This window comes from Thalia democratica, chromosome 7, assembly GCF_965202585.1.
Source record: "Thalia democratica chromosome 7, ktThaDemo2.hap1.1, whole genome shotgun sequence".
Lineage (NCBI taxonomy): Eukaryota > Metazoa > Chordata > Thaliacea > Salpida > Salpidae > Thalia > Thalia democratica.
In genome coordinates, this window is record NC_139171.1 from 47,351,814 (window position 1) to 47,363,635 (window position 11,822).

The window sequence follows — 11,822 nt, forward strand, 5'->3', positions numbered from 1 at the left end:
TTAGCCCTCATAGTGTTTTACAAACAAAAAAAATAAGATTTAATACTTTACAAGATAGTTCTTAATTACAATTAAAAAAAGCGTAAACACTGTAGCTGTGTTTATTTTCTATATCTAGCATTACCACTCTTAATATTTACCCTTGTTTTATGTAAAGTTTATACGAGGCTAATTGACGTGCATACTTGCAATAAGTTTTTAGAAATAACTATAAAATAATTTAAATTTGTTATATTGTATTACAGACATATTCATATTTTTTCATCTATTTGTTTTGAATCATTTTTGTAACAAAACTAAATTTAAAATTTGATTGTATAAATTTTGACATTTTAAAGTAAACAAAATCTTGACAAAAACTGTCATACCGATTGGTAATTTGTATTTTATTAGCTTAATTCTTAACGATACAATCATGTGTGTTAAATACGTGGAATAATTAAATGATTAATGTCTTTAAAATTATATAATTCCTAAGGAACATTAAAGCCAGCGGCTAAAAAATAAGGCTTGCATTCCTTTGTTAAGGAAAAGTACACTAATATTTTTTCATTTAATACAACTCTCTGATTTGTTCAATTTAAAGTTATTTTATAGTTAATAAGTAAAACAAAAGATACATACAACATATATAGTTTAAAAGTTTTACTTTTAAAGTAGATATTAAATTAATGTAGAATAAGTTAAACATATACCGAAAAAAGAACAACTAAGTTAAACACGAAAATTGAGAAAGGCAACGAAGCTTACTTTTGAACTTTGAGAAATACTTTTATTAAATATTTTTGGTTGTACTAAATGGTTTTACATAAAAAGATTCAAGTTTTAACTAGTGTAAAGTAAGACTTTAAAACAAAGATATTAGAGTTTTTTTTAGGTTAGAAAATAAACAAATTTAATGACTTATGTTGTCAGTTTCTATTTTCTTATAACAACAAAGCTTAGAAAGATGCTCATATCAACAAATAATACATAAATTATGTGAAGAACATAGTTCTTTTTTTATGCTATAAATATTGTATTATTGTCAAGTTGATACTCGTTAGTGATATTTTTAGCTTACTTTACAAGCAAGTCCAAACTTTCTTGTTTTTATAAGACATTGTTTCCAAAATTAAAATATTTAAGATTATTCTTATAAGCAAACGTACAAAAAAAACAGTAGTAAGAATGAAACTGTAAAAAAGTTACTTTAACTTTTAAAACATATAATTTTTTAGAAATTCTTATTAAACTTTTGTGAAACTGTGTACAGTTGTTGATCATAGAAGAAAAAATTTGTGTTGTTTAATTTTTTTTGATGAAAAACTAATTATTGTTTTCGTAACTGTTTATAGTGTGAAATTTATTTTTAATTTTGCAAACAAGCTACAAAAAGTATAGTTTTGTGCTATTTTTTAGACTAACAACCTGTTTAAAAAGCATATTTATTACTTACAACACTGTTTACCGTGGCGTAGACTTTAAGAAACACGAGTATAGAAAATTTAAAAAGCTATCTAGAAAACTTTGAAGTCTTTTTTTCAAAAATTATAGATTTTTATTACATAATGTATACAAATTAAAAAAAAACATTTATCCAATTGAGCTTTGTAAGTCTTTGTTAGTATCTCTTTTATTAGATATACATCTTGTTAAATTTTGAGTTAATTAAAGTTTCTTTTAAATTTCATAAAACGATATTTTTACAGATAATAAAAAAAGAAAACAAAGTCCGTTAACAAGGATTTTTATTGCTAAAGCAAAAAAAAAAGATTAATCTTTTACTGAAAATAAATCTTCTCTAAAAATTAAGCAACGAAAATGATAAATTATAGTTAAAAGGATTTTAAATTAAGTAATACCATAAAATTAAGTAATTTGATTTATTTCGTTAATTTAAATTTATAACTGCTTTAAGTTTGTGTATTACTAAAGTACAAGTTTTATTAGATTTTTTTTTTTCATCTTTATACTTTATAAAAATTATCAAAATAGAAATTAATAACAAAAAAGGTTTTGTCTTTAATCTTTTATAGTAAACATGTTTTAAAAGTTTAATTGTAACTAATAAAAAAAACTAATGTTAAATTAAATGTATGATTTAAAAGACTTTTTTTAAGTTTTAAATACTATTTTTTTTTTCATATAGCCATGAGAAAACAATATATTTGTAAGAAAATACTAGTTTTATTGAACTTTAAAAATTGTTCTATTAAATAAAACTGTTGATGTTACATTACTATGAATGCTTTAAGAACAAAATTTTGAAGACGTTTAAAGTAACAATTTTTTAACAAAATTAAGCACAATTTTAAAATGAGTGTGTAAAATTAGTTTGAGAACTCAAAATTATGTGTTTAGTAAAATAAACAAAAAATAAAACTACGAAACACTTGATATCAGTCATAACAGGAATTGGAAACTGTTATCGTTAGTTATATTGAGGTCAAACTTAGTTTAAGATATAATAAATATTAACATGTTTTCAAAAAAAAGTGTTTACTATAGTTATTATAAATCTACGTTTGTATATTGATTACATCAACACAAATCTGAAGTATGCTGAATTAAAAATGACTTAAAAATAAGTAAAAACAAAAATATCGAAAATAAGAAAAAAAAAACAAAAACTACATCTAAATGCAATCTATGCTGAAAACTGTATTTTAAAACAACTTGAGTTTTTGATCGGAAGTAAAAACAGCACAAAAAATTCGAAAATCAGAAACAAGTTAAAACTTTTAAACTTAAACTAGCCCGTTTTTTTCTAGATTCTAATTTTTTTAAATTAAATAGTCAAAAGTTAAAAAATAAAAGTAAAAACACTTCACCAAAAAAATATTTTAAGTAAAAACTTTGCAAAAAAAAAATATTACAAAAAAAAAGCAGTTCACTGAAAAATGGCAATTTTTATTGGCTAAAACTAGCTTAACAAACGGCCCTCGCAACCGTTTGCTTTGCTTGTATTCAAAATGTTCTTAACTTATTTGCTTTGACGCTTAACTTCTCTTTTCAGTTGTCGCAACCTCCCTCTGATCCCGTCCTCCAAAGGCAAATTTGCGCCAGCTTGAGCTCGGTCAGCCGCACACCTGTGTTGTACTCCTTTGTTTGCCCCCCGCCCAACTCAATCCATTGTTCGCCCGAATAAATTCCAACGACCCTCCGTTCGAGCTTCTTCGTGACTGCGTTGTATTTCCTTACGTACATACCGGCGCCCGCCGAGCTGCGAACCGAGTCGCACTCGTGGTAGATGAAGTGGCTGGTTTGGTTTTGCACGTGGCAGCTGCGGTAGTAGAGCCTCGGCGCGAACTTGGTGTCCTCGTAGGCCGTGAAGTGGATCCTTTTGCTTCCCGGTATTTCTTCTATTTCGGGGCTGAGTCCCAGCTTGATTGGTTGTCCGCCGACTGATTTTTTCAGCTGCAGAAGAGCGTAGTCGTGCTCTAGCGCGTTTACATTTTCATCATCAGTTTTTGTTTGCTTGATCCAGCCGTTTGGTATAAAAATCTCGCGAATTCGAGTCCATTTTAGTTTTTGCCCGTTGTTCTTTTTTTTGTTTTTTCTCACTGCTTGGCGCTTGGAAACTTTTTTCTTGCCCGATTTGTTTTTGCCGCCGCGTCTTTTCTTTTTTGAAATTCGACCGACTCTCAGCTTTTTGACGCCCTGTTAATAATTTTAAACTTAAAATGCTGCCTTTTAGCAAGTATAGAAATGGTTTTACCAATAAGATTCTAATTATTGACCAAATAAAGTTTTATAACATTTTTTTATATACATTAAGAATGCATAAAGTTAGCTATAAATATATCACTTAAACTTAAAACATATTCACATATATAGAACTCATTTATAATTATTTAAAACTCTGTTTATTTTTAAATGACGGGGATTAAACTTTTAGTTAAATAAATTTAATTTAACGTAAAGTAGTTTTAACAGAAAGCTCGAAATGCTTATAGTTTTGTTTAAAATAAATACCGGCAAATTTAAAAATGTGTATTGTATATGATTTTATTAAGTTTTATTTTAAATCAAAATAAGTCAATCGTGAGAAAATAAAGTTTTAAATAACATGATTTATTGAAGTTTTCTTAAACACTAAAAATGAACAACTACTTTAGTTATTACACCAAGCAGTTTAAGATTTTATTTTTAAGGTAATAATTTATGGATTGAAAACGTTGGTAAAAAAAAAACTATTAATTTTACATTCTTTATAACACTTCATTGTTCGTTTTTAATTTTCAATCCAACACTTTAGAAAAAACGTTATTTAATGATAGAAAATAAAATGTTGAATGTTTAAACAGTTGTAAGAAAAGGAGTGTAACGTAAAAACCGAAAACGTTGATAAATCAGTTCTTTATAACAGATCACGTACAGACGCTTAGAAAGTTTGAGTAACATTATTAACTTTAAACTTTTTCGATATAAAACAAACGATGTTTTCAGTTAGCTGATCTCTAGAATAAGTTTAACATAATACAAACTGAATTTTAAGCTTTGTCCTAAATGAAAGTTTTTTTTTTATATATATTTCTACTACAAAGTTCAAATTTTAGCGGATTAGTCAAGATATCGATCTTAATTACTTCCCTACTTGTATGATTAAACTTGCAATAATTAAAGTTACAAAAACTTTTAAATATATTTGTGTTTTACTCACACATAAGTGTTAATAATTATTAAAAACACAGTGTATTTTCCTTTCATAAATTCCTAGATAATGATACAAGCAGCTTAGAAAAATAAAGTTGTTCAAATTTATTATTGTAACAAAATAGCTTTTTTACCAAGTTTTAGTTTTGAAGGTATTGATTTTAAATTCAGACTGAAATTTGTGTACTCTTGAAGTGCTCACTTTAGACAAAAGTACGTACTTTATTAAAATTTGTAATAAAACTAAGCACAAAAACACAAAACTAAATTACTGATCAATCATTTATTATAAGAATGATCAAACACATACGCTATGAAATATCTAATTACAAGTCTAGCCGCCAGCAGACAAAGTACACTTTTACATAAGGCACTCAATAAAGTTTGTAACAGTGCAATTAAAGAAAGAGTAGAATTAATAAAAGCCGCTTTATCCCATCCATTCAATTTTTTGGTAACATGCCAAATAAGCACGAGTTGGCAATTATTTACAAATTGTTTTTTGTTTTGTACTCGTACTGCTAAATAACTGCTAAACTACAACATTTGCTCGGAAAACTATTAGTTTAAAAATATTTAAACAACCTTACGGAATTTTATGCAAACTTTGAAACCGCTAATATTAGGCTTTTATAGAATGTTTTAAATTACACTCTTAATGTTATTTAGCATTATAGTTGTCTACGAGATGATGCTTAACCAAAAACAAAAAAGTTAAATAAGGTTAGCTTATTGAAATTACAATAAAAAGTATCTTTTTTTAATCAATGTTCTTCAAACTATCATGAGTAAAACAAAAGTAATCATACAGCAATTTTTTTTTTAACCAATTAAGTTCAAACTATTATGAATAAAACAAAAATACTCATACATAAAACTAATTTTATTTAAGTTGTTAAATGCTTTGTTCGGTAAAACAGGTAATATCGAAGGTAGTTATAACAGAAAGTAGAACAAGTTCTTTGAAATCTTTAAATCAACATAATTTCTACTCTCATTTAATTAACTAGTTTTGGTAACTTACTTATTGAAATAAAACGTAATAAAAACCATAATTAATTCAAAAAAAAAAGTACTATATGCACAAAGCTTATTTATAAGACTCAATTTCAAAATAACAAGTGGTTTTTTATCTACAATATAAAGTTATGTTGCTAAAGGTTATACTTATTTTTAATCAACCTAAATAATTATAAAAATAATTTTAATTAAACAATAATTACTGCGTTTTGAAAAATTTTCAAATTGTATTAATTTTTAAAGATAATAAATAAATTAGACTTTTTAACCAAAATAAGTTATGTAAACATAAAAAAGCTTCTAATCTTTAGTACCTTTACTGATCAGCCGCATGTTTCTCATTACTAAAATAATTTTTTTAGAGATTGATGTATCTAAATTAGTATTTTAAACAACTGGTTGAGGAATAATTTTTTCGGAGAAATTAAAATGTATGTAATTTTCACAACTTTTTTTGTTTTATTCTAAGTGTTTATTTAAGTTTATTATAATTTATTTCACTTAAACGAGAAATTAAAAAAAAAACTTTTCGTAAAAACAGAAGTTTTGAGTTCTTTAAAAATACAAACAGTATTTTTTTCTAAAAAAGCTAATTATGTAGCATCGAGTATTGAAAGGTTATAAATAGTGACACAGATCAAAGTACCAGCACACAAGTGGAGCAATTAGTCTGAAGTACTTCGTAAATACAAGTTCAACCACCTTTATTTCGAACAAAACACTCAAAAAGGATCACACGAGTGTTTAAAATTGTTTATTTTGTGCAATAACACGCTCTGATTAAAATTAAAATCTTATCACTTGCTGTTAGCCTGTTATGGAAAAAAAAGTTTTTTTTTTGCAATTAATAAACATATAGTCTAAACTTTTGTGTATTATTGATCAAAAGCTTAAGTTAGAATTAAACAGTAACATTTTTTTTAGTATCTTAAAGTTAGAAAATATCAAACCAACTTAATTAAAAAAAAAGCTTCTGTTATTAGTTTTCTAAACAAACGTAAGCTATTTATGTCCAGAAAAGTTTACAAAACTTATCTTTTTTGTTTTTTAATTATCGATTTGTTGTATATTTGATATATCATTGTGAGTTTTAAAAGTTTTACTTAAAGAAGCAAAAACAATAATGGAAAAAATCATTCAAAAAAATATTCTTTTGTTTGACAATAGAAATAACCGGCGAATGCGATCTATTTATACACTTTGCATTTATCTCAAGACATCGGCGCTTTTCAATTCGATGCGCGAAAAAATCCACCGCAAGAATTTCCAAGTCCACCGCAAATCAAGTGCGAGCAAAAATATTTCTTCAAAAAATCAACAATGATCGTCACAGAGCTGGCGGGAACGTTTTACACAGAGAAAAGCTTTAATTTTGTCAAGCATTTCTTCTTCACTACACAATATTTCCTCTATTAATGTCATAATGCTCTCATGTACGTGACTGGGCGATTGCACGAAAAGATTTGTTTGGGAACTGACGATTGATGTGCGTTAACAAGACGCGCACTTGAGTTTATCGCATTTTGAACTAAATGAGCTTTATTAATAATACATCAACGACGGCTGTGTGTGAGAAGTAATATGGCTTCGAAAGAAGCCGCAGTGCATTTACCTTGTAAAAAAGATAAACTTTGCTTCTCATTCAAAGGTTTCATTAAAAAGGCTTTGGAAAAGCATGTTTGAATAGAATTAAAGCTTTACGTATTAATTAAAAATCTTTTACTACTAAGTTTTTTACAACGTTTTTATAGTGCAAAATTATAGATATTTTTAGTTTTTCTTTTATGGTGTAAGTCAATTGTTACCAAAAAAAAAGAAACACACAACTTATAACAAACTATCATAGCTCATGTAAAGAGAAAGAACATGCAAATAAAGATGTTATGGTTAACTAGAACACTGTTTAAGTTTCTAATTTTAAAGCACTAACCTTCAGGTATTTTTTTCCGTCGTGAACGCAGTGTGCAGAGGTCAGGACGAACTTTTCTTCCACCAATATTCCTGCGCAGCCGGTCGACAGTCGCACCACCGACGAGAACGGAAACACTTCCGCGAACTTGTCGGTGGGAACCGAGAAACGGGTGTCGTACCCGAAAACCGTCCTCTTGTTCCTGTGACCCCTCAGAGGTCGCCTTACGCTGTCGGTCGCAATTTTTAAGACTTCTTCTTCGTAGCTTCGCTGGTTCGCGATTTCCACTGTTTCTTCTTCCTGGTCCCTGAACCTGACGGCGTACATAGACCGGAGCCTGGTTGCGACGTCGAGCTTCTCGAAGCTCAACTCCTCTTCCACCTGGCTTTTCGTTTTTAGCCGGCCGTCCTTGCCGGCCACGCACTCGATGTCGCAGTCGAAGCGCAGCTTGCTTCTGACGTGACCCCCGTACTCTGCCTTGCTGCCGTTCGACGAGGAGAGTTGCTGCAGAACTGGCAACTTTGTCAGCTTCCAATAAGCACTGCTCGATGATTGAAGTGACTTTGAGAAGGAGCAGGTCACATAGAGCACGGCGAACAGTAGCTTCGTCAGAGACTTCATGTTTCTATTACAAATTAAACTAAAAATAAGCTAAAGTTGTAAACGTTTTCAATTAAAAAGAATATGTACATAAATTAATGTCACTTATTTTATTAATTTGTTTAACATAATATAAACTGTAAGAATTACAGAAAAACTAAAAAAAAAACATATTTCCAAAAAATGTGTTAAAAACGTTTTCTACTTATTGTAAAAAGCAACACAATTTTGAAATATTTCACTTTCTAAGATTTAAATTGATTTAAAGTAGCTGAACAAAGCAATAAACTGCAAACACGGTAGCTCGCACAAAGTAACCGCTTATAAAGTATCAAGTTTCATTGAAAAAAAGTACAACATAATTACACCGCACGCGGAAACACTTGTGCTCAAACACAACATTTTTTTTTTGTGCTAATCCTGAAGTGTTGTCGCAGCGGCGATTTGTTTAAAATAATCATTTGCCAGAAAGCGCTGCATGATTACTTCTCGGTGGTGTGAAAAAGCACGAGCGAGACAGAAGTAGGAGAAGAAGGGGAAAAGCCGGTAACGATTTGTTGTCGGCTTTTCAATTAGCCCGGATTACACGAACACTTTTTCAAGTTCAGCTTTCAACCGATAACAAGTTATGAAATTGCATGCGCGCTCGCTGGTATTTTGCTTTAATTCAAATATTTTTATTCTACATCTCCACACACATATATTAGAACTTTGATACAAATACCTCGAAATTACACAGCAATTATAGTTTGTAGATTAAAGCTTAAAATTGATTTATAAGAAATTTTTTTCGAGCATAAAAGTATTTATAAAATGAGCTTTCACAAATGCTTTTTAAAATGCTGAGCTCGTATATAATGTTTTGCTTGTTCTTGTTTTGCGAAAAAATGCTTTAAAAATAATTAAATACACATCAAATCGAAATAATGTAACGATTTTTTAAACATTATTTTTGTCCAACAATGCACAAGGAAAAATAAACCCTTATCAAGAATAGCATTCAAACTTTTCAAATATTTATTTCGTCTGCAGATTTTATCTCGCTACTCTTGTTAAGTAATTTTTTAATAAACTTGATACTGTGTTTAAATAGAACATTTTTTTCTAAACACACAAGCACTTCAAGAGCTTCTTTATGAGAACGTCAATTCCAACTGGCTTTATTTGTTACAGAAAATTAAAAACTCATAAAAGTGTTTTTGGTAATAAATCTGAATAAAAATATTTACGCAATAAATATTGAATTTCTCATTTCTTAAAAGTTTAATGTCTTAATCTCCAACCACTGTCTGTCTTAGTTTTAGCAAAGGTCTACACACAGTTAAAAATATTTTGAATTAAAGAGTGTCTGAAACGTTTTAAATTATAGCTACTTAATCCTTCATTAAAATAACATACTTTGTAATCTGTATTTGTAATAAAATATGCGTCTGCCTTGTCTTAATTTGATAAATACTTAATTGGTAGATTTACAATGATTTATGGAAGATTATGTTACAAACTCCTATTGTTACAAAATTATTAGAAATTAAGGTATTAATATATTTATTTTAATTTTCATACAAAAGTGCTACTATAAAAAGGAGGGTTTACACGATGATTAAGTAAAAGTATCATTTTCCTTACAACTGCAAATTTCTAAAAAAAGTAACAACAGACATTTTTTTTATATTGATGTTTGCTTAAAGTCTTTTTTTTATTAAAAAATTGAAAAAGTTATTACAAAGCTTCTTAAAGATGAATCTTTTTTATGTTACTAATACGTATATTTTATTTAAGCTAAAGTAAACTTTGTAACGTGCTAGTATTGTTTAAATTAATAGTAACTACTCAATATTTGTGCAAGTGTTTTGATAATTAATATTATAATTTGAATTGTTAGCATATTTATTAACTTAAACTTATATTTGTGATTAAAATTAAACTAAGTTTAACTTTTTGGTTAAATATTTTAATAAGTTTTTGTTCTAACAGTTAAAATTTTGCACATTGTTTTCTTTTAATTTAGAAAAAACAACTTTAATTGTGTTAATTAGTTATTTTTCTGAAAATATATTTGGCCTTAACTCTTTTAAAAATATTTCAATATGTATTGTTAAAAATTTAAACAAAAAAAGTGTTTGTGCTACATAAAATAAAACACGTAAAGTAAATGTTTAAAATTAGTTTAATTTTAATCATTTTTACGATCTATTTATAAGAACATACATTTATACATATTAAATAAACTTTAGATTATGATTAAAATTTAAGAATAACGTTTTTGGTATAAATAGATTTATAAGAGTATTAAATAAGTTTCGTTTTAAAATGACAGTTTTGTTTCGTAATACAATTTTATTTGCATACTAAATCCTTAAATGTACATTGTCTTATTAAGACAAGCTATACAAACATGTAGTCGGAAATATAAGAGAATTTTTTTTTGTATAGAAATTCTATACTTTAGATGATTTATATTAGTATTTTAGTTGAAAAGTAAATAAGTCTAGACTACATAACCGTAAACAAAAACAGTGATAAAATTTTATTGAAACAGATGTTTTTTAAGATGATTTAAGTTATCAATTTTATAAGATAAAAAGAAACTAAACTTAATTTAATTAAAGAAGAAAGTTGCGCGCTTAACACAAATAAGTAAAACTGGTTATTTGAAAAATTAACTGCAAACTGTTTTACCAAAAACACGAAGCCATAAGTTGTTTTAACAACTTTTTTGTTTTCAGTAAGCTTTTACAAACATAAAATCTTAAATCTTCATATAACTAAAATTTAACTTTGATAGTAATAATTTAACTGAACTTTATGGAGTTTTAATTAAAGTTCATGGCAATTTCAAAAACAATAAACAACCTTCAGTAGTACATAAACTTATTTATTTAAAAAGTCAATAAGTTTACTTTATTTTTCTTACCTTTACCACCAAAAATGTATTTAACATTTAATAATTATTTAAATATAAAAACCAAATATCAATAATAAGACAAATTAATGAAGTAACGTTTATATTTACTAATTAATCTTGTTAAAAATTTAATAAATGTTTAGTTTGCTATTACAAAACAAAAACAGTAGTATAGAACCAGTGCTGAACTAGTGTTTATTTGATAAAAAACAAACTTATTAACATTTATATGTTTTAGTAAATTCAATTTGTTTAATTAATTTATTCAACAAGATCATTTAAAAACTTTCGTTACTTATTTTATAACATGATTTGTAATAACTAAAAATTATTTTTACTGTATAAATTCAGTACAGTTTGTGAAATCGTCACTTTAATTATTAAATTTTAATTCCTTAAGTTTAAAAAAATTGATATAAAATTAGTACTACTGTTGTAAAACATTCATAAAAGTTTCTTTTCTATAAAACCAGTTAATCTTTTAAAATATCAAATCTTATATTTTAATTTAAAAGCTTACTACATAATATTTCTACAAAATATTTTAACTGATTCATAAACGTTCATAAAAAATACACTTGAATTAAAAGCACTTATGTATTCTTCCTTAAAATTCCTTCATAGTGGAATTTCCATTGTTAAATAAACTTTAGTTTAAAGTAGAATGTTCTATTCTAAAAATATATTTTATTTCTATAGCTGCTTACTTTGCGAAATCGAATAATACCATAGCTTTTTATAGCAAGTTAT

General features: G+C 26.9%; 1 protein-coding gene across 1 annotated transcript; it reads right to left on the reverse strand.

Annotated features, from left to right (window-relative positions):
- Nucleotides 1-2,136: 2,136 nt before the first annotated feature.
- LOC145840305 (serine protease 23-like) lies at nucleotides 2,137-8,213 on the reverse strand. Its single transcript, XM_082947514.1, has 2 exons — nucleotides 7,589-8,213; nucleotides 2,137-3,642 (listed from the first exon to the last, which is right to left on the reverse strand). Exons 1-2 carry the CDS (start codon nucleotides 8,186-8,188, stop codon nucleotides 2,995-2,997), a joined length of 1,248 nt encoding a protein of 415 aa, XP_082803640.1. The 5' UTR covers nucleotides 8,189-8,213; the 3' UTR covers nucleotides 2,137-2,994.
- Between the last annotated feature and the right edge of the window lie 3,609 nt (nucleotides 8,214-11,822).